This window comes from Thalassophryne amazonica, chromosome 10 (assembly GCF_902500255.1).
Source record: "Thalassophryne amazonica chromosome 10, fThaAma1.1, whole genome shotgun sequence".
Taxonomy (NCBI): domain Eukaryota; kingdom Metazoa; phylum Chordata; class Actinopteri; order Batrachoidiformes; family Batrachoididae; genus Thalassophryne; species Thalassophryne amazonica.
Window position 1 is genome coordinate 25,726,983 of NC_047112.1, and position 26,371 is coordinate 25,753,353.

Consider the following 26,371-nt stretch of genomic DNA (forward strand, 5'->3'; position numbering starts at 1 on the left):
CCTGATGGTTGATGCCCCTCGGGATCCATGACGTGGCCGAGAAATCCTTTTGTGAAAAGTGTGATGACACGGACCCACAACAGGGGGCGTAAATGAAAGGTCAATGGAAATACGAAGTAACAATTTAATGTTGTGAAAAGTGCACAACGGATACAGATACAATTCAGCTACCAGCTCAGATGCAAAAGACTTCACAACTCAGCTTAGCTGAATTACGAAACGGCTGAGTGTCTACCTGAATGGTTTTACGATTTCTCGGCAGAGATGTGGTGTCTTCTCCCGGCCTTTATGGGTGAGGTGTGATGAAGGTGATGAGTGACAGCTGTCAATTCCAGTTCCTGGCGGCGACTGCGCCCTCTGGTGCCTGAAGCCCGCCTTCAGGCAGGGCGCCCTCTGGCGTTGGGCCAGCAGTACCTCCTCTTCGGGCGGCCCACACAACACAAACTCTACTAATAAAAGAAAACATAACAATAATAGAAGTTCACGACAACAATGCACAAAAACTCCATATTAAAGAGCTGATATATATATATTAAAAAATCAAGTAGACTCACGTGTTTATTGTAGTGTTTCCAATGCTGTGGGCCACAGTTGTGTCCATCTGACAATTTATTTTGTCCTAACTGTGTCAAATACTATCCAATACATTGTCCGAAGCATGTTTATTTGTCTATCTTACTTATTTCTGGAATTTAAAAGTCCTTCCATTATGTAACAGCACAGGCTGTGGTGTGCACATGTGCTACAATGAGTTTCTCTCCATTGTTAAACGTGCCCACAGGGAAATGCTATGTTACAAAGTCATTTCCACATACAGAAAAAAAAGGTGCTACTTATATGCAGTTTTTTTTACTCTTCACAATGCATTTTTTGACAGATCTGCCTTACACTCTGGAGTGATTTATATTCTACTAAATACAGCGATCAAAGTGTCATCTGCTCAGTGCGGGAGCCAGACGAGAACAGAAATGTTTTTTGTGAAGTTTCAAATGTACGAGCAAGGTCCTTAATCCCCAAGTTCCTCCTGGTGAATATTAAGCTTGATGGTAAAGAGCCTTGAGTGTCTGTATCAGATGGAAAAGTGCCAGTCCATTTGCCAGTTATATTGCATTTGAGCAACTGCATTTTATACTCACTAATTTGTTTTTTCATGTAGTGATTTTATCTCTCTTGGATTTTACCTCGAGGAAGCAGGAAGGAATGACAGCAACATTAAACTTATCAAATGTATCTCTGGTAAAGTAGCGGTAATGTTTTTAGGTTTTTACTTGCCCTCCCTCCAGCTTCATATTGGCCCAGCATGCACATGTTTTAATGCGTTATTAAAGAAGTATGTATGCTTGTATTTCCACTGCAGTCCCTCCGGTGATCAGCTCTGAGACTCAAGCCTACCTCGCACCCGTGGACTCGTCTGTGACACTACAGTGCCAAGCTGAGGGCTCGCCTCTTCCCTCAGCCACGTGGCATAAAGACGGTCAGCCACTGAGTGAATCTGTACACCAGAGGGTGCTGGGTTCAGGATCCCTGCAGATCGCTTTTATCCAGCCAAGTGATGCCGGACGCTACACGTGCACTGTTGCCAACGTGGCGGGAACCTCCAGCCTGGAGATGAGCCTCACTGTACAGAGTAAGTTTGTTCTGCCTTTCTGTGTGTAATGCAATCTTATTGCGATGTGTTGTAAAAATTTGAAATGTGAGCCCTGTTATTGATTTCACTTCACTGTGGATTATTTTTTACAGGTTAAGCATTAATTCTACCCTCTGTGAGTTGACAGATGTTTGGCTTGGAGTGGTTTCAGTCTTATTTGACCAACAGGACTTTCAGGGTGATGGTTAATGACTTCTCCTCCTCCACAGTTCCTCTGACCACTGGTGTGCCCCAGGGCAGTATCCTCGGACTGCTCTTGTTCTCTTTGTACATGCTTCCACTGAGTTCAGTCATCACCAAACATAATCTTCAGTTTCATTTTTACGCCGATGACCTCCAGATTTATATGCCAGTTGTGCGTAATACAAGTGTTTTGGACTCCATACATAGCTTTTTTAAGGATATTAAGGACTGGCTGGCTCAGAATTTTCTGCACCTTAATGAAGCCAAAACAGAGTGTATTCTGTTTGGAGCTAAAACTAACTCTGATCCAGATCTTGGCTCCCTGGCTCCTTATCGTAGGGCTGTGGTAAGGAACCTTGGTGTGCGGTTTGACGACTGTTTAAAATCTGAGAAACAAATTGACAGTGTGGTGAGAGCCAGTTTTTTCCAGCTGAGACTCCTGGCAAAAGTCAAACCCTTTCTAAGCCAAAAGGACCTTGAAAAGGCTATGCATGCTTTTATCAGCTCCCGGATTGACTATTGCAATGCACTTTATGTTGGTATCACTCAAGGCTCTCTAAACCGACTCCAACTGGTCTAGAATGCTGCTGATCGCCTGTTGACCAATACCAGGAAGCACAGCCACATCACTCCTGTACTTTACTCCCTGCACTGGCTTCCAGTCCGTTTTAGAGTTGATTTTAAACTGTTAATGTTTGTTTTTAAAGCTGTAAATGGCATTGCACCTTCTTATTTATGTGACCTGTTAAAAACACACAACCCTGTCAGAGCACTTCGGTCTGCTGACCAAAACTTTCTTGAGGCTCCCAGGTCCAGGTCCAAACAATGGGGTGACCATTCTTTTGCAGTAGCAGGTCCTAAGTTGTGGAATGCATTACCTCCTGAACTGAGGTCCATTAATAGCTTGCCTCTGTTTAAAGCTAAGTTAAAAACATACTTGTTCAGGGCAGCTTTTTGCACATAATTGCTTTGACACTTTTTTGTCTATTTTTATTCTATTTTGGATGCTCTTATTGTGTTTTATTGTGTTTTTCGTACTTTTCTTTTTATTTTATCTCTAGCTGGTGCTATTGGAAAGCACTTTGGTTCAGTGAAAACTGTTGTAAAGTGCTATAGAAATAAAACTTGATTGATTGATTGATTGATTGGCTATAAGAATGATGTCTCCTTGAGTTTTGTGTCATCCAGTATTTTCGCTTTTATACTCCACCACCATAAAAAATAATTAAAAAAACAGTTGTTCAGTTTTGACTAGAAGCACTTAAACACACGTAATGTATTATTAGCAAATCAAGATATTTAGCCTTATAAAATTTTGCAGAGGAGGGCCATGGCAGCCATTTTCCAAAATGGCTACCATTCACAGTTATAAGGGATCCATCATTATTATTGCACTATTAAAAGGAGCCAGGTGCATCAAATATGGTGATAGAACTGATAATAAATTTTTGATGTTAGTTTGTTTGTTGCAGATATGGTCCCCATTTCGAAAAAATCACTCAATATTTGATACAATTAAGCATAGAAGGCATTCAGGGATAATAACTGGAAGCAAACATATTTTAAATTTTTATATTTAATTATATGAATAAGTAAAATGTGAAAAAGAAAAAAAAAGCTAAAAGGTAACACATTTTTCCCAGTTTATTTTCTCAGTAAGGAATTACTTAGTCCTTTAGTTTGTAAACCAGCTCTGGCTACAATGAAGCAGCAGAAGTGGTAGTACATTCTACTGCATATACTGCTACTCACTGTCAGGTTCCGACCCCGGGGTGGGGTTAGTTCTCTTATTTCCCCTTTCCACAGCTCAATTTTCTAGTTATTAGTTTCATTCTGATTTCATATTTTTTCTGTTCTATATTCTGTAGTCTCTGGTTTTGTTTTCTGTTTATTTTTGGATTTTCTATTTTTCATATTTTAGTCATGTGGTTTATTCATTCATTGTTTCTGTCCAGTTATGGTTGTTTCCATTGTGTTAGCCATTCTGGTTTGTCTCCTGATTCTTATAATGTAGTCTTTAGTTGTTTCAGTTCTCTTGTGTTCTTCACGTAGCTTATATAGTTGTCTTGTGTTTTGTTTTCTGTTTTACAGTTCAGATGGTAATTTATAGGTTCTTTGCTATGTTTATTATCTTCTTGACTTTAGCCATGTGTTTAGTTTGTTCCCTTATTGTCACTGATTTTGGTCACTGATTGCATTTCCTTCACTTACACTCTTGCACCTGTCTGTTTCTTCTTTGCCCCCCCCCCCCCCCCCCCCGTGTGTTCACTTACACTCTTGCACGTGCTTGTTTCATCTTTGTCTCTGTTTTCTCCTTAGGTTCACTTACTCTCTTGCACTTATCTGTTTCATCTTTGTCACAGTCCCCCTGAATCACTCCCTCACTCTCTTGCATCTTTTCACTCCTCTTGGATTCACCCGACCACACCTCCCTTCTGGAACTTTCATCCACACATGCACCTTGTTGACTTAATTACATCACCTGTGTATTTAAGGCCTTCACTTTCTCCACTCCTTTGTCAGTTCCTTGGGATCCATGTATCCACATTCCAGCCTCCTGATTCTGTATTGTTTTTGCCCCAGTGTGTTACGACCTTGCTTTGTGTACCGGACCTTTTTTTTTTTTTGCCTCTGCCTTTGATACAGTATCTCACCGTGTTTTTGAACCCAGCCTGCCTCTTGACCACGTTTTTGCCTAGCACTTATCTGTACCTCTGCTTTGCTGCCTGCCTTCCCGTGTACTGTACCCCTGCTTATTTTCTACTGATAACACCTTGTCCTCGAGTCTGCATTTTGTGCCCTCCCATATTCTGTGCCATGCATCTTCAAGCCTTGACACTCACAGGAGTAACTCTTACATGAAATTAAAAAAAAAAAGGCCAATATGATGCTGTTTTGGTAAAATGGCTGACATAAAAAGGTCTCAAGTATTTAAAGCTCTGTTCCCAATGAATACTATTTACAAATGTGGTGTTGGCACCATGAACACTACATATCTGACAGACCTTCCAGAAATAACTGATTAAAAAACTGAAGCGATTTTTCAAAATAGCCACCAAAATGGAAACCGTATTGCTGTTTAAACAACATGACTGTCATGAACAATCAATCTTATCAATCTTAGCCAAATAGTTTGGAGGAAATTGCAAGTGTTGGTAAGACAAATATTTAGATGATGAAGAGTCCCCATAAAACTGCATTTCTGAATGGTGGCCATCCATGGCTTCTGGGCAAAATCTCAGAAGGCTCAATAATGAAGATGTTCTTAAACTATATTAGTCTAGATCTGTGCCAAATTAGGTGCTTCCAGACACAACTGAACAGTTAGTGTTATATTTTTGACTAAGCTGTTAGTGTATTATGCAGCCAGTTTGCGCTGTGTGAGCCTGATCCTGTCAGATCTCAGAAACTAAGCAGTGTGGGACCTGGTTAGTACTTGGATGGGAGACCTCTTCGGAACACCAGGGGCTGTGTGTGTTTCTCCAGGTAAAACTGGAGTTGCGTCAGGAAGGGCATCCGGTGTAATATACTTAGGGAATAACCCTATTCTGTCTTATGATTTGCGGATGTTCATGCTGGTTATATGGTCGCAAATAGAGCTTTACCGACGATGCGTTAGTGGAGCTGGTAAAAAGGAGTTTTACGGTGATGCGTTAGTGGAGCCATGAAACGGCTATCAAATCATCAGACACAAGGGGGTTATTCCCATTATAATTCAATTCCATCGTTTGCATGGTTTATTTTTCTGTAGGTAATTCAGTCGGTGAGGCTTACTGTGAGGCAGCGTCACTCCAACAGCAGTCAGGGCGAGGAGTAATCCATCAAACATGAAAATCCATCAAATGTGAAACTGTAATTCTGTATCAGAATCCACATCAATACTTTTGTATGGTAGCTTAAATTCACCCATTTAGGCTGCGGTGTTGGTACGCAACTTTCTCTTGCTTTCAGCTAACAGCGCAAACAGCTAGCAGCGCGCAGCTGGTGTTCTGTTGAATTGTGCGTCTCATCGCATAAATCAACAGCTCCGTGTCCTGACAGTATTGCATGTGCAATTGCGCGGAGGACAGGAATGACATTCGACAGGAATGTCGTCAGAACACCGGTCAGGGTGTGGAGTAACACATCCAAATGTGAAACGCTCTAATATTTTGCCACCGTTATCTTGATATTATATGGTCTGAAATCTCGCACGCTTAACCAATCAAATTCACAGAAAAAAGTAATTGGATTAGAATATATAATATACCGAGCTGTGATTTTTGTGTGCCATTACACCCCACTTTTTTTTTTACATTTAAGTCACTTCAGAATATTAGTTGCAGGACCTCTCAAACTCATTAAAAAGATAAATAAATAACACAACTTTTAGTATGAATAATGTGAGAAAATGTAAAGGAGAGGCCACCAATGCTCATCGTTGGCCATATATTGTTACACACAGACTGGACATTGACTCGTTGGATTGCAATATTTTGGCCTGATGTGATTTTTATCTCACCTCTGTTGCAGTTCCACCTTCCATTCGTATCAATCAGCAGGAGGTATCTGTAGTGGAAAACAGCCAGGCCCAACTGGTGTGTGTGTCAGAGGGAGTCCCTCAGCCCAGTGTGTCCTGGGAGAAAGATGGTAATCCTATCAATGAAAGTACCGGGGAGTACGACATCCTGCCCTCTGGAGAGTTGTTTATAGATTTTGTTCAGGTAATCTATAAATGTGTGGTATTTTTTGGTTTGTTATTGTGTGTAAATTTATGATTGTGTTGGATAATTTGTCTTATTAATATCACCTCCTGACACTCCTGCCTCAGCCTGTCGATGCAGGAAGCTACACTTGCATTGCCACTAATGAAGTCGGACAAGACAGTCGGACCATTACCTTGTCCGTTCATACCTACCCTGTCTTTACTGAGCTGCTGGGAGATGTGGCCCTCAATAAGGGAGAGCGCCTCCTGCTTGTATGTGGCGTTAGTGGCATCCCCACACCTACGATCACATGGTCCTTCAACAACAAAGTCATTCCAGGTAGTGATCGAGAAACAGTTATTTCAAAAAATCTGAGAAGATAATAAGAATAAAAAAGACAAACCACTAATTTTAAAAATTATTATTTTCTTTTGTCCTTTATTTGTATTTTTTCAATGGTGTAGTTCACTATGATCACATGAACGGGCGCAGTGAGTTGGTGATAGAGAGAGTGGGCAAAGATGATTCCGGCACCTACTCCTGCGTGGCAGAAAATAAAGTTGGAGCTGTGAAGTCACTGGGTTTTGTCTATGTCAAAGGTAGAAACCTGCCGTAGAACTATTAAACTCAGTTTGGTTTTACCTGCCTTCATAGATCGAGTTAAAACATGAGCGTACACCTTTTTTCTTGCTATGTGAAAGTTTACATGTCCCATTCTGTCTCCAGAGCCTCCCATCATTGATGGGGACCTCCACTCCAACCGTATCGAACCTTTGGGTGGAAACGCTATCCTGAACTGTGAAGTACGAGGCGAACCCATGCCCACCATCCAGTGGAGTAAAAATGGAATAAACATCCAGATTAGCAACCGCATCCGTCAACTTGATAACGGCTCTCTGGCCATATATGGCACAATGGTAAGAAAAACACACAAGAGTACTATGGCTCAGAGTTGCCACGTACAAACATACTATAGTATCTTGAAGATGTTCACGTCTCACCTGACAGGCATCTTCAGTTTGAAAGGACTGGTGAAGTGTGCCGCCAATCAGGTGGAGTGACATTTACTAAAAAAAATAAAAAAAAAGATTGGGAATGATTTCCACACAGAAATTTGGAGTACGTTTAACTGGGTATATTCTCTTGATTTGTAAGTAAATGTTACTCACTTGTCATTAGTAAAATCTGCAAAAGGTACTTTTACATAGTGGTTTCTCATCTTCGAGCAGACTCTCTGAATGTGAGGCATCACATTTAACACCTCCTGCCTGTGGATGAAGGACATTCACATACAACCAGGATTTGAACCACTAACTTTATAGTTCATGGATACCTGGTTCAGTTATTTGAGTTGCAATCATATGGGGTTCTTATTCCAAGAAATTTGAGTTTGGCAGTAACACTCCGGGTTTGCCAAGTGAAGTTCAGATGGATCTTTTTCACATCCTGGTTGGATTTAGATCAGTGGCTCAGTTGGCAGAGCCAGTTACCCACTGATAAAGTTGGTAGTTTGATTCCCACTTCTCTATCCAAATTTCCTTGAGCCAAAAAATGAAAGAAGCTTAAAGTTCCTGGGATGAATGGAAGGGAAGCATCACTGCACAGTGGTTTGAGAATAAAGATAATGGAGAACTTAAAAGAATTCTATATATATATATATATATATATATATTTATTTTATTTTATTTTATTTTTTGCACCATGCGGCTCCACCGCAACACACGGAATTCCTCCGCACGGCTGTCTCAATGTGCCGAAAAAGTGCTGATGTCCACATCTTCATCAATTCCTGTGCTAGTCAGAGGACGTCCCGGATAAAACATAGCGTCCAGTTTGGAAATTAACGGCACATTCCACTGTTACAGGAGTTTTTGTCATGGAAAGAGGAGCAGAGGAATTCCGCGCGTCGGGACGGAGCCGCATGGCGCAAAGCAACGCCGTGATGAAGCCTCACAGGACATGTTCTGGCATGTCCAGGCTCATCCACAATTTCTCGGTTAGTCACACGACTGAAAACCCACCGACAGCCGTCTGAAAGCCATCTCAAAGCCGTCCTGTGAGACCAACACGGAGGTGGTTTTGTGCCGCGCCATGAGCAGCACGGTGGCGCATCCGTCCGCTTTTCTTTCCATGAAAAAAACTCCTTAACAGTGGAATGTGCCAAAAAAGTACTGATGTCCACGTCTCCTGCCATTTTTGTGTAAGTCAGACGACGTCCCGGATCAACAAAGCCTTCACGTTGGAAATGATCTGGTTGTTTCAGCGGGGTTTGAGCCTGTCGATCGGCGCTCGGAGCGCGGCGCGCTCTCAGCAGCTGTGGGCGGTCTTTAAACCGGCTGGAGCACTCCTTAATCTGTGTAATCCCCATAAAATTGTCCCTGAAAGCCATTTGAATTTTCCGAATGGTGTCCACCTGGAGGTCTCTCACAGTTTCTGGAAAAAATTGATGCAGCAAAGCTCCAAATCATTCAGACATTTATTCGCAATAAAAATCCGACGAGAGAGGTGGACCACTGCTCACACAAAGCCTGCTCACAGGCGAATGACGCAACCGACTGGCGTGAAAAAACTCACGCATGCGCACGAAGGTTCAAGCTTGTCTGATGCAATCACACGTGATTCAAATCCATATGGTTTTTGAAAAAAATAAAAAGGTCAGATACTTTTCTCACAGACCTCGTATGCATGTCACTCACATATTATGTAAAAGCTAGCGAGAAATAATCACTTCTAAAACCGAAAACGCAATTTTTGGAACCTAATAACAACCCTGAACTTATTTTGAGAACGTTAGCATGGTGACGTCACAGGCTGGTAGCTAGCTGCAAAACTCTGTTTCGTTTGTGTGTAAATACAACCTCTTTATCATATATTATGTAAAAGATAGTGAAAAATAAACACTTCTAAAACTGAAAACGCTGTTTTTGTAACCTGATAACACATTTTGCGGCATTAGGGTGCACGCAGGGGCGGTCCTGGAGGCGGGCCGACCGGCAGCCGCCCGGGGCGGCATCGCAGGGGGGGGGGGGGGGGGGCACGACTGTGCGGAAAAAAAAAACGGTCAAAAAAAAAACAAAAAACGTGGTGGGGGGAGTTGTCCTGACGAGGGGGTTCGTGGTTTCGTTATGTTACGGCAGAGCGGCACCCCCACCTTCCCGTCTCATGGCGGCTTTCTTCTCACTCATTCCCGCAGCTTCACAGTGCTATAAACAGTAGCGAAGCAAAGACTGCAGCGAAACGAGACGAGTGATTGGATAAATACTGGGCTTTGTCCCGCCCATCGGACGCTCAGCGTGTCTGGGGGTCTATGGGGCAGTGGGCTGGCCTCGGCTGGCCCGGACGCTCAGCTTCTGCATGATGATTGGATGATCTGTCTGAGGCTGAATCCCTTTTTGATTGACAGCGAAATGAGCGAATCAGCGATCTTTTGGTGTAAACATCCGTGGGAGCATTTTTTAATTTTCATTCTGTTCTGAGTTGAACTGGAGACTTTCCTAATCCTCTTAGCGGCATTTTCTTTGTTAAAAATGACTAGCGACAAATCGATCTTCTATTTCTGGTGGTTTTTGTAGCTGCTTGTGTTTGGAGACTGACTTCTATCACTCTTTCTGACTTCTATCGCAGTTTCTGTCCCTACCGAGCAGCAGGTGCTGCTGAGCTCCTTCACCGTCACAAAGCACTCAAAGGCGGACAAACTTCACACTAGCCTCGCGCCAGTCCCAGCTAGCGAGCTAGATAGGTAGCAAGCTGCACATAATGGCAGACAATTTGAATGTTGTGGACCGGATTTTGGCAAAGCCATTTGATAGTCTTCCTTACGAAGAAGCCATGGCTGCTGTCATGGCTTCAGCTCTGTGGTTTGCAGGCCAAAGTTAAAGCAACAGCCCCCAGTGCAATGTTTGTGCATTGCTATGCACACAGACTGAATCTGGTTCTGTCTCAGGGGGCTAAATGCTTATCTGAGTGCAGAATATTTTTTGCATCACTCTCTGGGTTTGCCACATTTTTCTCAAAATCCACAAACAGGATGTCTTTTCTTGAGTCTGCAGGCTGCTCAAGGCTGCCCAGAAATGCTCCTACTCGATGGAATTTCACATCACGGATAGTGAGCACTGGGGCAAACAATTATGATGCCTCCTGCAAACTTTTGAGATGATCATATAAGTCCATGGATGATGACACATTAGACTGTGCCAATTTCTTTGTGTTTGTTATTGCAGTAGTCATTAAAACTGGAAATTTGTTCTTGAAAATAGCTGTTGTGACTTAATTTGTGGGATTGTGGGTGTTCTGGATGAAGTTAGTGTTTTCATGGGTGGTGGGGCGGAGGTGGTGGCCACGTTAGTGTGCCCCGGGGAGTAAATCACTCTAGGACCGCCACTGGGTGCACGCTAACTTCCGCTAACTCAAAGCTAACTTCCTTTGGAGTTAAATTTGTGTCATTAATACCAGCAAATGCACAGAGGGTGGTCTATAAATATTCCTTGATTTGCATAACTTCTGTTTTGCCAAAAGCTCGTACACGCACACGCAAAGCCTCCTGCAGGTACTGTTAAAATGTAAATATGTTTTTTTTTTATTGAACATGTATTTATTGATCTTTATTGAACATTTCTTGAGCCGCTTGGGTGGGTAGGGAGAGTTCCCATGGGCTAAAAAAGCTTTTCAACCTACCATCCCTGGCTCTCAAGACCAGGCACCTAAGTGGCTCTACTCTACTCAATTCTTCTTTTCTTTTTTTAGATATTGAGATATACCTTAGTATACACTAGTAGAGTTCTACTTTAGAATTGGAATATATTATACAAGACATACTGAATTTTAATGTACAAATTGTATGTAAGACAACAGGATCTTAATAGTTAATTAAACAACTGCAAATTATAAATAACACAAGGCTCATACAGCCGAGGGTATTTTCCCATTGTGTTTGTTTTTTAAAGAAAATTTAACTTCACATTTTTTTTCAGTGTAGAACTGAAGACATCTGTCAGATGACAAACAGAATAGTAAGTCCCTTCGGCTGCTCCCTTGTTTGCACTCGGGGTCACCACAGCAAATCCAAGGTGGATCTGCATGTTGAATTGGCACAGGTTTTATGCCGGATGCCCTTCCTGAGGCAACTCCACATTACATGGAGAAAGGTGGCGGCGGGGGTGGGATTTGAACCCGGAACCTTCTGCACTGAAACCAAGTGCATTAACCACTTGGCCACCACCCCCTTAGATGACAAACAGAATGTGTTTTAGAAACACAACCAAGTCCATTTACTCTCATACACCTAGTAGATGAACCATGACCTGGATGTCTGAGAATTGTCACTTACATTAGTGTTCAGTATAATAGTAGTGCTATGTGACTAAAAAGATTAATCCAGGTTTTGAGTATATTTCTTATTGTTACATGGGAAACAAGGTACCAGTAGATTCAGTAGATTCTCACAAATCCAACAAGACCAAGCATTCATGATATGCATACACTTAAGGCTATGAAATTGGGCTATTATTAAAAAAAGTAGAAAAGGGGGTGTTCACAATAATAGTAGTGTGGCATTCAGTCAGTGAGTTCGTCAATTTTGTGGAACAAACAGGTGTGAATCAGGTGTCCCCTATTTAAGGATGAAGCCAGCGCCTGTTGAACATGCTTTTCTCTTTGAAAGCCTGAGGAAAATGGGACGTTCAAGACATTGTTCAGAAGAACAGCGTAGTTTGATTAAAAAGTTGATTGGAGAGGCAGGTGCAAAAAATTATAGGCTGTTCATCTACAGTGATCTCCAATGCTTTAAAATGGACAAAAAAAACAGAGACGCGTGTAAGAAAACGGAAAACAACCATCAAAATGGATAGAAGAATAACCAGAATGGCAAAGGCTCACCCATTGATCAGCTCCAGGATGATCACAGACAGTCTGGAGTTACCTGTAAGCGCTGTGACAGTTAGAAGATGCCTGTGTGAAGCTAATTTATTTGCAAGAATCCCCCGCAAAGTCCCTCTGTTAAATAAAAGACGTGCAGAAGAGGTTACAATTTGCCAAAGAACACATCAACTGGCCTAAAGAGAAATGGAGGAATATTTTGTGGACTGATGAGAGTAAAATTGTTCTTTTTGGGTCCAAGGGCCGCAGACAGTTTGTGAGATGACCCCCAAACTCTGAATTCAAACCACAGTTCACAGTGAAGACAGTGAAGCATGGTGGTCTAAACATCATGATATGTTTCTCCTACTATGGTGTTGGGCCTATATATCGCATACCAGGTATCATGGATCAGTTTGGATATGTCAAAATACTTGAAGAGGTCATGTTGTCTTATGCTGAAGAGGATATGCCCTTGAAATGGGTGTTTCAACAAGACAATGACCCCAAGCACACTAGTAAACAAGCAAAATCTTGGTTCCAAACCAACAAAATTAATGCCTCACAGATGTGAAGAAATCAGGAAAAACTGTGGTTATTCAACTAAATACTAGTTTAGTGATTCACAGGATTGCTAAAAAAGCAGTTTGAACATAATAGTTTTGAGTTTGTAGCGTCAACAGCAGATGCTACTATTACTGTGAACACCCCCTTTTCTACTTTTTTTAATAATAGCCCAATTTCATAGCCTTAAGAGTGTGCATATCATGAATGCTTGGTCTTGTTGGATTTGTGAGAATCTACTGAATCTACTGGTACCTTGTTTCCCATGTAACAATAAGAAATATACTCAAAACCTGGATTAATCTTTTTAGTCACATAGCACTACTATTATTCTGAACACTACTGTATATATGTGCATACATGCTGGTTAAAATTAAACATTAAAAAATAGAGGACTTTCAAACTTTTGATGTGTATATTACATAAACACAATTTTACATTGTTTATACCTTTTTAGCTGCTCAACACACCAAAGCTGGAGCGGTATTGTCACATTTGTCACCTGTATGTCCTCCACACATGATATTTGATCAGATCAATGTCTGTAGGATATGTGGTCTGATTCATTTGGGATCAAATTGGATTTTCAGCTTGGCAGCTTTTGACTGCCGTCTTCATGTGTGTAAAGTAGCCTGATCACAAGAAGCATATCGAAACTACAAATTTTAGTAACTAGAGCTCTTGGCAAAATTCAACTGTACCGGCATTAATGGTAAATCTCCACCAGGTGGAGATATTGCTCCATTTTAAGAACTTTGAGTACAGGCTGCTGAGGCACAATGATAAACTTGCTGCTTACAGTAGATGTAGTATTAATGAAGTAATGTGGGAATTCTGTTACAAATATGATGATAATGTGTTTGTAACTGTATTTTAAACAGAATGAAGATGCAGGCAGTTATATGTGTGTGGCAGCAAATGTCGCAGGGGTGGTTGAAAGGAGCGTCACACTGACTTTGCAGAGTAAGTGCCATTCTTGTTCAATGTCAAACATTTCAACGTGAACAAAATGAGTACTTTAACTCTAAGGTTTGAGCACATGGCAGTCTCCTCCTCTTTCAGGTGTGCCCACCATCACGACAGACCCAGCAGAGACTGTGGCGGATGCAGGCAGCACAATTGTGCTGAACTGCCAGGCGAACGGAGAGCCGACCCCCATCATAGAGTGGTCCCGTCAGGGGCGTCCGTTAGTTAACAACAATCACTTCTCCACGCTGTCCAATGGCTCGCTCAGGATTAACAGTGTGCAGAAGGAGGACACTGACGAATATGAATGTGTGGCCAGAAACATGCTGGGATCGGTACTGGCCAGAGTCACTCTAACTGTACGAGGTGAACTAAGTATTTTAGGGATTTACGCAAATATTTTTACCTACGTCAAGAAAGTTATAATTTTGCCTGTTTTTATTTAATTTTTTCTTAACAGACTTTTTATAAACTACTTTCTTATTTTCTGTAAACTTTTCATTTCTGCTCAACAACTAAAGAAAACTTTGTATGATTGAAACAATTTCTTGGTGTTGTACTGGGGGAAGCTTGAGGAAAGTTCCTTTAAAAAATGGCCATAGTCAATTATGCAATATGGTCACAACGGAAGGCATCTTGATTTACTTTTCTGTGCAATCACCAAAGAACACATCTCATTGAAACCATTACTTGGTGGTAAATTGGGGAGGATAGAGAGAAGTTCTTTTAAAAAAAGAGGGGTCATCTGTCATTCAGTGTGGCTGCCATCTTGATTTTTGGGTCTACGCAATAACTAAAGAATGCCTTGTCTTATTGAAACCATTTCTTGGTGGTGTTCACAATACAAATACACCATATACCATCATTAAATCACTGGTGTTGTTGTATGGCTGGGGGGCCTGGCTGCCTTTTTGTTTCTGTCTTTTGTTTTTCCTTCCAGGTGGCTTGCATTTGGGACTGAGTGGCTGTGTAGCTGAGTTTATCAGGACCTCACCCTGATCACCTGAGGCTGATCACCTGCGGCTCGTCAGGACTCACAGCTGTGGTGCATCTTCATGGATTGGAACATGGTGGCATTTAAGACTGGAGTACACAGTGTGTATTTGCCAGAGACTCGACCTTGTGACCAGACGGGTGAGATCATCGTCTCGAGAGCCATCTCATCATCAGTGGATGCAGAGAACGTCCAGGTTTGATGCATGGTCTGTGAAAGAGGAGGGGGTGAGGTCTCACGCTCGTCAGCACACTTCCTGAGGTACGTTAGATTTTGTGACTAACATTTATACAGTCAGTAAATATGGTGTCCCTCACACCTTTATTATATTGAGCTGTATGTAGTCGTTTAATCAGCTTCCACTGCTGTGGAGTTTTGTGAACTGGATGTTCCATGCCTGCAGGGTGGGAAGCTGATTAGTAATTAAGCCAGGAAGTGTTTGCTGTTTGTACACCTTTGAGCGTTCTCTCTGTGTGTTGAGTGTGGACTCACATAATGATTCCTTCTTTCACAGACTCGGTTTGTCGCGGCCACCTGGGGGGTGTCGGCGGGGTCCTTGGGTCCGAACCAGTTCTGGCTCCGGACCGTTAGCGCTGCTGGGAGCGCACCGCAGTCCACCACGCCAGACCGCGCACTTTTATATTTTTCACAGCACTGTTATGTTCATTAAACTCTGTTATCCTTTGTACCGTGCTCTGCTTATTTTATACTGGGTCCTTCAAACGCTGGTCGGTTCTCCGGGCTGCGTCCGACACATAACAGTAGTCTCTGGCCAAACATCACGGACCCAGCGGTAGCAGAGACGGTAACGCGCCGGGAAGGCGGCAGCAGACGTTCAGAAGTTATCCGGATCAGTTGCGGGTGCTCTCCGCCCGGATGGTGCGCGTTGGAGAACCCATTACTGAATACTGATTTGAGCGCTCGTGCAGCCGTGTTCCTGTGTTTGTGCCTTATCCGTGGGTCGTGGTGGAGTGTGACTGGCGACGGCTTCGCGTCGCACTTCGACCGGATAAGAGGTTTGAACGGGAGCTGCAGGAGTGGGTCTGTAATGGGTGAACGCGCACGCCGGAGCTCTGTGGCACGGGTCGCGGTGCTTCCTGTGTTACAGTCGTAGCCCCGTTTCCCCGGGTAATGATAGCTACTGCGTCTGTTGTCAGCTCCGGTGTTATTTAGTTGAATCACATTTTTGGTTGTGTGCTGCTCACAGGAAAAGCAGCATGAATTATTTTCTGTCACCAAAGGGGTTTTTTATTTTTAGCACTCTGGCTCCCTCTGTTGGTGACTGAGTCACATTACCGTCAAGCTCTTAAGTTGGAACAGGTGTGTTCCATTTGTTTGAGCTTGACGGTATAAATCACTTATTTGTTTTGTGTTAGTTCATTTTGTGTGGGTGTTTTTTGAGTTGGTTTTTGTGTGGGATTTTATTTTTTGTTTTTCACTATTAGGGTCTGGGGTTGTGACCCTGCAGTCTGTCTGGAAAAAAAAAGGACCCAAGCAACTTTGTGCTAGTCTGTTGGTCTTTCTTTTTGTTTCTTTCGGTTTCGCCTCCCGGGGTTTGATGGGACGGTCCCCTGGGGGTCATGGGGGGGTATTTGGGTTGTTTTTTCTTTTTTCTTTTTTTTGTTTTGTTTTTTGTTATGCCCTCTCTTCTCCACTGACTCCAGCCGTGTGAGCCGTAGTGTCGGCGTTGCTGGAGTGGTGCAGTTTGGTTGTGCTGGGCGTTTCCCAGGTAACCTCTGCACCCGGGAGGGGAGGGGGGGGGTTTGGGGTATTTTCTTTTTGTTCCCTCTCTTCTCCTCTGGCTCCAGCCGTGTGAGCCGTAGTGTCGGCGTTGCTGGAGTGGTGCAGTTTGGTTATGCTGGGCGTTTCCCAGGTAACCTCTGCACCTGGGGGGGGGGGGGGATGTTTTTGTTTGTTGTTTCCCTGTTCCACCTCCGGCTTCAGCACGCCTTTGAGCCGTCTGCCATCGGCGTGGCTGAGGTTTGGGGCAGTGGGATATACCCGCAGCTAGTGGCTGGTTTAGAAGTCGGAGGAGTGGCGCCGTTTTGTGCTGTCTGCCATAACCGCTGTTCCACTCCTCCCGGTTGGCTTCTGGGGTATAGTCACGGTTGGTGACACTGGACATGCTTCCAGTTTCCACTGTGCCAAGGGGGTGGGGTTGGGGTTGTTTTGTTTGTATGTTTTTTTTTCTCCTTTTGTTTTTCCCCCCAGTTTCCGCCCTCAGGGTTTGACTGTGGTGTCCTCTGGGGGGGAAAGGGCTGTGGGTCCATCTAGCCATAGACGGCCGGGGCTGGGTCCGTTGGTCATGAGGGGAGGCGTCTCCTGGGGTTGATGGAATGGTCCTCTGGGAGGCGCTGAGAGTCCCCGTGGGTGACGTTGGATCCCAGAGGGACCTCGGCTGTGGTTATTACTCCTGGAGCTGGCGGGATGTCCTCTGGGGGGTGTTGGTCCCTACATGTCGTTGGGGGGGGGGGCGTTAGCAGTTTTATTTGCAAACTTAAGTTTGGGTTGTTTTTCTTTTCTCCCCTTCCCGGGGTTTGATGGAACGGTCCTCTGGGGGTGGGGGGGTGGGGGGGGGGGTGTTTTGGCTGTTTGTGTTTGTCTTTTTTGTTTTATGACTAATCAGACTGTGAACATGGTTGGACAAAGGCTGACCGCACAGGTTCAAGAACTCCTGGCCACACCTGTGCTAATTGACTGATAGAAACAAGGGCAAAGATACAGCCAGAGAAGACACCTACCGTTCTGTAGATGAGGATTCTGTTGGAAGATGAATGCGGATACGGTTTCCAGCCATGGTCCCTGGAGGGGGGTGTTTCTCCTGGGCCAGGTTTGTGTGGTCGCCGGGAGGCTTCCCGTGAGGGTGGGGTACTGTTGTATGGCTGGGGGGCCTGGCTGCCTTTTTGTTTCTGTCTTTTGTTTTTCCTTCCAGGTGGCTTGCATTTGGGACTGAGTGGCTGTGTAGCTGAGGTTATCAGGACCTCACCCTGATCACCTGAGGCTGATCACCTGCGGCTCGTCAGGACTCACAGCTGTGGTGCATCTTCATGGATTGGAACATGGTGGCATTTAAGACTGGAGTACACAGTGTGTATTTGCCAGAGACTCGACCTTGTGACCAGACGGGTGAGATCGTCGTCTCGAGAGCCATCTCATCATCAGTGGATGCAGAGAACGTCCAGGTTTGATGCATGGTCTGTGAAAGAGGAGGGGGTGAGGTCTCACGCTCGTCAGCACACTTCCTGAGGTACGTTAGATTTTGTGACTAACATTTATACAGTCAGTAAATATGGTGTCCCTCACACCTTTATTATATTGAGCTGTATGTAGTCGTTTAATCAGCTTCCACTGCTGTGGAGTTTTGTGAACTGGATGTTCCATGCCTGCAGGGTGGGAAGCTGATTAGTAATTAAGCCAGGAAGTGTTTGCTGTTTGTACACCTTTGAGCGTTCTCTCTGTGTGTTGAGTGTGGACTCACATAATGATTCCTTCTTTCACAGACTCGGTTTGTCGCGGCCACCTGGGGGGTGTCGGCGGGGTCCTTGGGTCCGAACCAGTTCTGGCTCCGGACCGTTAGCGCTGCTGGGAGCGCACCGCAATCCACCACGCCAGACCGCGCACTTTTATATTTTTCACAGCACTGTTATGTTCATTAAACTCTGTTATCCTTTGTACCGTGCTCTGCTTATTTTATACTGGGTCCTTCAAACGCTGGTCGGTTCTCCGGGCTGCGTCCGACACATAACAGGTGTTTTGCTATATAAATGATTTCCAGATTTCATTATCACGTCTGCTATAAAAACATACACCAGCTTAACATACGAGCGGTCACATATGGCATGTTTTGCGTTGCAAATATAGATAATTGCGGATATAGTACCATATTGGCCAGAATATGCGGGGGGTCCAGAAAATATATCTGAAAAACACAGGGCCATCTTATAATCAGGGTCACCGTGTGTTTAGGCTAAATGGCCCTTAGTGATTTTCCATTCAGGCCAGGATTTGAACCAAGGATCCTCTGGTCTCAAGCCCAATGCTTAACCACTAGACCATCACCTCCCCAAATACAATAATTATGGGAAGGAAAGTATACTCTTAAAATTTTATGATAATCTAGAGCCAATTACTCACAAGATGTGCACAGAAAGCAAGATGACTTTGTGATAAAATTCTTGGTTTTGCATAACTGCATAAATATCGTGTTCTTTAATATTTTGGCACTATGGCTTTGAGCATTACTGTCAATGCCTTAAAAATATAAAACTTAAAAACTATAGCATTTACCCTGAAAAAATGGACAACTTAAAAAGTGCAGTACCCGCACCTTCCATGTCTGACACAGATTCAAATTAAGGAATTTGGGGAAAGTTGGTACAAATCATTGTTATAGGTTGGTAATACACATTTTTAATACTGTATCATTTTTGAGCTGGGCTCATTTTACCAGAGTTATGGACCTTGATCAACAAAGCTAGACTCCTTCAGATTCATGCTTGGGTGCTTGCATTCTGAAATCAACTCCATTCACAATTTCAGATGGAATTTCATGTAACATGGCAAAAATCCTTGTTATAGGTTGGTAATATGCATACTGTACAAGATTGATACATTTTTGCTCTTTACCCTCTACTGGTGGTTGGCTCTCACTGCGGTATTGTATCACTTCCTGTTCCGGAGCACAGCGGTGTTTTTCTGTATCTGTTAGCTGTTTAATCTGTGCAGTTAGATTGATCTAGTTATCTAGATTACGATTTGTTTCCCAGTGTAATCTTTATGTGCCTTAACTAAAGCACTCCTTCTGCTGAATCACCTCTAAATTATTTACACATTATTCACTTTGCGTGTCTTTAGGAATCCGCTAGCTTAGCGTAGCTACTAGCTCTTAGCCGATTTAGCTTCTCCTGTCTCTCCCGCACTTTTCTGCTCTGGGTGTGAAATGTTTAGTTATTCCTCGGCCTCCTTTAGCAGTAACGGTACTTGTAATAAGTGTAGCTTATTTGTAGCTTTGGAGGCCAGGCTGGGCGAATTGGAGACTCGGCTCCGCACCGTGGAAAATTCTACAGCTAGCCAGGCCCCTGTAGTCGGTGCGGACCAAGGTAGCTTAGCCGCCGTTAGTTCCCCCCTGGCAGATCCCGAGCAGCCGGGAAAGCAGGCTGACTGGGTGACTGTGAGGAGGAAGCGTAGCCCTAAACAGAAGCCCCGTGTACACCGCCAACCCGTTCACATTTCTAACCGTTTTTCCCCACTCGACGACACACCCGCCGAGGATCAAACTCTGGTTATTGGCGACTCTGTTTTGAGAAATGTGAAGTTAGCGACACCAGCAACCATAGTCAATTGTCTTCCGGGGGCCAGAGCAGGCGACATTGAAGGAAATTTGAAACTGCTGGCTAAGGCTAAGCGTAAATTTGGTAAGATTGTAATTCACGTCGGCAGTAATGACACCCGGTTACGCCAATCGGAGGTCACTAAAATTAACATTAAATCGGTGTGTAACTTTGCAAAAACAATGTCGGACTCTGTAGTTTTCTCTGGGCCCCTCCCCAATCAGACCGGGAGTGACATGTTTAGCCGCATGTTCTCCTTGAATTGCTGGCTGTCTGAGTGGTGTCCAAAAAATGAGGTGGGCTTCATAGATAATTGGCAAAGCTTCTGGGGAAAACCTGGTCTTGTTAGGAGAGACGGCATCCATCCCACTTTGGATGGAGCAGCTCTCATTTCTAGAAATCTGGCCAATTTTCTTAAATCCTCCAAACCGTGACTATCCAGGGTTGGGACCAGGAAGCAGAGTTGTAGTCTTACACACCTCTCTGCAGCTTCTCTCCCCCTGCCATCCCCTCATTACCCCATCCCCGTAGAGACGGTGCCTGCTCCCAGACTACCAATAACCAGCAAAAATCTATTTAAGCATAAAAATTCAAAAATAAAAAATAATATAGCACCTTCAACTGCACCACAGACTAAAACAGTTAAATGTGGTCTATTAAACATTAGGTCTCTCTCTTCTAAGTCCCTGTTGGTAAATGATATAATAATTGATCAACATATTGATTTATTCTGCCTTACAGAAACCTGGTTACAGCAGGATGAATATGTTAGTTTAAATGAGTCAACACCCCCGAGTTACACTAACTGTCAGAATGCTCGTAGCACGGGCCGGGGCGGAGGATTAGCAGCAATCTTCCATTCCAGCTTATTAATTAATCAAAAACCTAGACAGAGCTTTAATTCATTTGAAAGCTTGTCTCTTAGTCTTGTCCATCCAAATTGGAAGTCCCAAAAACCAGTTTTATTTGTTATTATCTATCGTCCACCTGGTCGTTACTGTGAGTTTCTCTGTGAATTTTCAGACCTTTTGTCTGACTTAGTGCTTAGCTCAGATAAGTTAATTATAGTGGGCGATTTTAACATCCACACAGATGCTGAGAATGACAGCCTCAACACTGCATTTAATCTATTATTAGACTCTATTGGCTTTGCTCAAAAAGTAAATGAGTCCACCCACCACTTTAATCATATCTTAGATCTTGTTCTGACTTATGGTATGGAAATAGAAGACTTAACAGTATTCCCTGAAAACTCCCTTCTGTCTAATCATTTCTTAATAACATTTACATTTACTCTGATGGACTACCCAGCAGTGGGGAATAAGTTTCATTACACTAGAAATCTTTCAGAAAGCGCTGTAACTAGGTTTAAGGATATGATTCCTTCTTTATGTTCTCTAATGCCATATACCAACACAGTGCAGAGTAGCTACCTAAACTCTGTAAGTGAGATAGAGTATCTCGTCAATAGTTTTACATCCTCATTGAAGACAACTTTGGATGCTGTAGCTCCTCTGAAAAAGAGATCTTTAAATCAGAAGTGTCTGACTCCGTGGTATAACTCACAAACTCGTAGCTTAAAGCAGATAACCCGTAAGTTGGAGAGGAAATGGCGTCTCACTAATTTAGAAGATCTTCACTTAGCCTGGAAAAAGAGTCTGTTGCTCTATAAAAAAGCCCTCCGTAAAGCTAGGACATCTTTCTACTCATCACTAATTGAAGAAAATAAGAACAACCCCAGGTTTCTTTTCAGCACTGTAGCCAGGCTGACAAAGAGTCAGAGCTCTATTGAGCTGAGTATTCCATTAACTTTAACTAGTAATGACTTTCTTTGCTAACAAAATTTTAACTATTAGAGAAAAAATTACTCATAACCATCCCAAAGACGTATCGTTATCTTTGGCTGCTTTCAGTGATGCCGGTATTTGGTTAGACTCTTTCTCGCCGATTGTTCTGTCTGAGTTATTTTCATTAGTTACTTCATCCAAACCATCAACATGTTTATTAGACCCCATTCCTACCAGGCTGCTCAAGGAAGCCCTACCATTATTTAATGCTTTGATCTTAAATATGATCAATCTATCTTTGTTAGTTGGCTATGTACCTGAGGCTTTTAAGGTGGCAGTAATTAAACCATTACTTAAAAAGCCATCACTTGACCCAGCTATCTTAGCTAATTATAGGCCAATCTCCAACCTTCCTTTTCTCTCATAAATTCTTGAAAGGGTAGTTGTAAAACAGCTAACTGATCATCTGCAGAGGAATGGTCTATTTGAAGAGTTTCAGTCAGGTTTTAGAATTCATCATAGTACAGAAACAGCATTAGTGAAGGTTACAAATGATCTTCTTATGGCCTCAGACAGTGGACTCATCTCTGTGCTTGTTCTGTTAGACCTCAGTGCTGCTTTTGATACTGTTGACCATAAAATTTTATTACAGAGATTAGAGCATGCCATAGGTATTAAAGGCACTGCGCTGCGGTGGTTTGAATCATATTTGTCTAATAGATTACAATTTGTTCATGTAAATGGGGAATCTTCTTCACAGACTAAAGTTAATTATGGAGTTCCACAAGGTTCTGTGCTAGGACCAATTTTATTCACTTTATACATGCTTCCCTTAGGCAGTATTATTAGACGGTATTGCTTAAATTTTCATTGTTACGCAGATCAATCAATCAATCAACTTTCTTCTTATATAGCGCCAAATCACAACAAACAGTTGCCCCAAGGCGCTCCATATTGTAAGGCAAGGCCATACAATAATTATGAAAAACCCCAACGGTCAAAACGACCCCCTATGAGCAAGCACTTGGCCACAGTGGGAAGGAAAAACTCCCTTTTAACAGGAAGAAACCTCCAGCAGAACCAGGCTCAGGGAGGGGCAGTCTTCTGCTGAGACTGGTTGGGGCTGAGGGAAAAAAACAGGAAAAAGACATGCCGTGAAGGGGGGCAGAGATCGATCACTAATGATTAAATGCAGAGTGATGCATACGGAGCAAAAGAGAAAGAAACAGTGCATCATGGGAACCCCCCCACAATCTACGTCTAAAGCAGCATAACCAAGGGATGGTCCAGGGTCACCCGATCCAGCCCTAACTATAAGCCTTAGCGAAAAGGAAAGTTTTAAGCCTAATCTTAAAAGTAGAGAGGGTATCTGTCTCCCTGATCTGAATTGGGAGCTGGTTCCACAGGAGAGGAGCCTGAAAGCTGAAGGCTCTGCCTCCCATTCTACTCTTACAAACCCTAGGAACTACAAGTAAGCCCGCAGTCTGAGAGCGAAGCGCTCTAATGGGGTAATATGGTACTACGAGGTCCCTAAGATAAGATGGGACCTGATTATTCAAAACCTTATAAGTAAGAAGAAGAATTTTAAATTCTATTCTAGAATTAACAGGAAGCCAATGAAGAGAGGCCAACGCGGGTGAGATATGCTCTCTCCTGCTAGTCCCCGTCAGTACTCTAGCTGCAGCATTCTGAACCAACTGAAGGCTTTTTAGGGAACTTTTAGGACAACCTGATAATAATGAATTACAATAGTCCAGCCTAGAGGAAATAAATGCATGAATTAGTTTTTCAGCATCACTCTGAGACAAGACCTTTCTGATTTTAGAGATATTGCGTAAATGCAAAAAGGCAGTCCTACATATTTGTTTAATATGCGCTTTGAATGACATATCCTGATCAAAAATGACTCCAAGATTTCTCACAGTATTACTAGAGATCAGGGAAATGCCATCCAGAGTAACGATCTGGTTAGACACCATGCTTCTAAGATTTGTGGGGCCAAGTACAATAACTTCAGTTTTATCTGAGTTTAAAAGCAGGAAATTAGAGGTCATCCATGTCTTTATGTCTGTAAGACAATCCTGCAGTTTAGCTAATTGGTGTGTATCCTCTGGCTTCATGGATAGATAAAGCTGGGTATCATCTGCGTAACAATGAAAATTTAAGCAATACCGTCTAATAATACTGCCTAAGGGAAGCATGTATAAAGTGAATAAAATTGGTCCTAGCACAGAACCTTGTGGAACTCCATAATTAACTTTAGTCTGTGAAGAAGATTCCCCATTTACATGAACAAACTGTAATCTATTAGACAAATATGATTCAAACCACCGCAGCGCAGTGCCTTTAATACCTATGACATGCTCTAATCTCTGTAATAAAATTTTATGGTCAACAGTATCAAAAGCAGCACTGAGGTCCAACAGAACAAGCACAGAGATAAGTCCACTGTCCGAAGCCATAAGAAGATCATTTGTAACCTTCACTAATGCTGTTTCTGTACTATGATGAATTCTAAAACCTGACTGAAACTCTTCAAATAGACCATTCCTCTGCAGGTGATCAGTTAGCTGTTTTACAACTACCCTCTCAAGAATCTTTGAGAGAAAAGGAAGGTTGGAGATTGGCCTATAATTAGCTAAGATAGCTGGGTCAAGTGATGGCTTTTTAAGTAATGGTTTAATTACTGCCACCTTAAAGGCCTGTGGTACATAACCAACTAACAAAGATAGATTGATCATATTTAAGATTGAAGCATTAAATAATGGTAGGACTTCCTTGAGCAGCCTGGCAGGAATGGGGTCTAATAAACATGTTGATGGTTTGGATGAAGTAACTAATGATGATACCCAGCTTTATCTATCCATGAAGCCAGAGGACACACACCAATTAGCTAAACTGCAGGATTGTCTTACAGACATAAAGACATGGATGACCTCTAATTTCCTGCTTTTAAACTCAGATAAAACTGAAGTTATTGTACTTGGCCCCACAAATCTTAGAAACATGGTGTCTAACCAGATCCTTACTCTGGATGGCATTACCCTGACCTCTAGTAATACTGTGAGAAATCTTGGAGTCATTTTTGATCAGGATATGTCATTCAAAGCGCATATTAAACAAATATGTAGGACTGCTTTTTTGCATTTACGCAATATCTCTAAAATCAGAAAGGTCTTGTCTCAGAGTGATGCTGAAAAACTAATTCATGCATTTATTTCCTCTAGGCTGGACTATTGTAATTCATTATTATCAGGTTGTCCTAAAAGTTCCCTAAAAAGCCTTCAGTTAATTCAAAATGCTGCAGCTAGAGTACTGACGGGGACTAGAAGGAGAGAGCATATCTCACCCATATTGGCCTCTCTTCATTGGCTTCCTGTTAATTCTAGAATAGAATTTAAAATTCTTCTTCTTACTTATAAGGTTTTGAATAATCAGGTCCCATCTTATGTTAGGGACCTCGTAGTACCATATCACCCCAATAGAGCGCTTCGCTCTCAGACTGCAGGCTTACTTGTAGTTCCTATGGTTTGTAAGAGTAGAATGGGAGGCAGAGCCTTCAGCTTTCAGGCTCCTCTCCTGTGGAACCAGCTCCCAATTCAGATCAGGGAGACAGACACCCTCTCTACTTTTAAGATTAGGCTTAAAACTTTCCTTTTTGCTAAAGCTTATAGTTAGGGCTGGATCAGGTGACCCTGAACCATCCCTTAGTTATGCTGCTATAGACGTAGACTGCTGGGGGGTTCCCATGATGCACTGTTTCTTTCTCTTTTTGCTCTGTATGCACCACTCTGCATTTAATCATTAGTGATCGATCTCTGCTCCCCTCCACAGCATGTCTTTTTCCTGGTTCTCTCCCTCAGCCCCAACCAGTCCCAGCAGAAGACTGCCCCTCCCTGAGCCTGGTTCTGCTGGAGGTTTCTTCCTGTTAAAAGGGAGTTTTTCCTTCCCACTGTAGCCAAGTGCTTGCTCACAGGGGGTCGTTTTGACCGTTGGGGTTTTACATAATTATTGTATGGCCTTGCCTTACAATATAAAGCGCCTTGGGGCAACTGTTTGTTGTGATTTGGCGCTATATAAAAAAATTGATTGATTGATTGATTGATTGATTGGCAGAGATATGGCCTTCGATTAACAAACCTAAACACTGCCAGTTTTATGAGTTGTGCGTGCATTCTGAAATCAACTCCTCACATATGTAGGATGAAGTTCATGAAATTTGGTACAAGTCCTTGAAATGTTATCAGAATATATCAAGCACTTGTACCAAAGCAGCATTTACCAGTGGAGGTTATTATGCTCTTAGAGCACTCTTGTTCTTTTTACCTGATCCTCAGTCATTCTACCATGTTATCCAAATC

The 26,371-nt window shown here is 42.8% G+C and overlaps 1 protein-coding gene across 1 annotated transcript in view; it reads left to right on the plus strand.

Moving 5' to 3' along the window:
• hmcn1 (hemicentin 1) overlaps positions 1-26,371 on the plus strand; it is a 276,985-nt gene that overhangs the window by 222,999 nt on the left and 27,615 nt on the right. Inside the window, exons 81-87 of the mRNA XM_034179597.1 lie at positions 1,358-1,627; positions 6,344-6,534; positions 6,642-6,855; positions 6,981-7,115; positions 7,243-7,433; positions 13,815-13,896; positions 13,996-14,265. Of these exons, the coding sequence (XP_034035488.1) occupies positions 1,358-1,627; positions 6,344-6,534; positions 6,642-6,855; positions 6,981-7,115; positions 7,243-7,433; positions 13,815-13,896; positions 13,996-14,265 (1,353 nt within the window). The remainder of the gene's footprint in view (positions 1-1,357; positions 1,628-6,343; positions 6,535-6,641; positions 6,856-6,980; positions 7,116-7,242; positions 7,434-13,814; positions 13,897-13,995; positions 14,266-26,371) is intronic.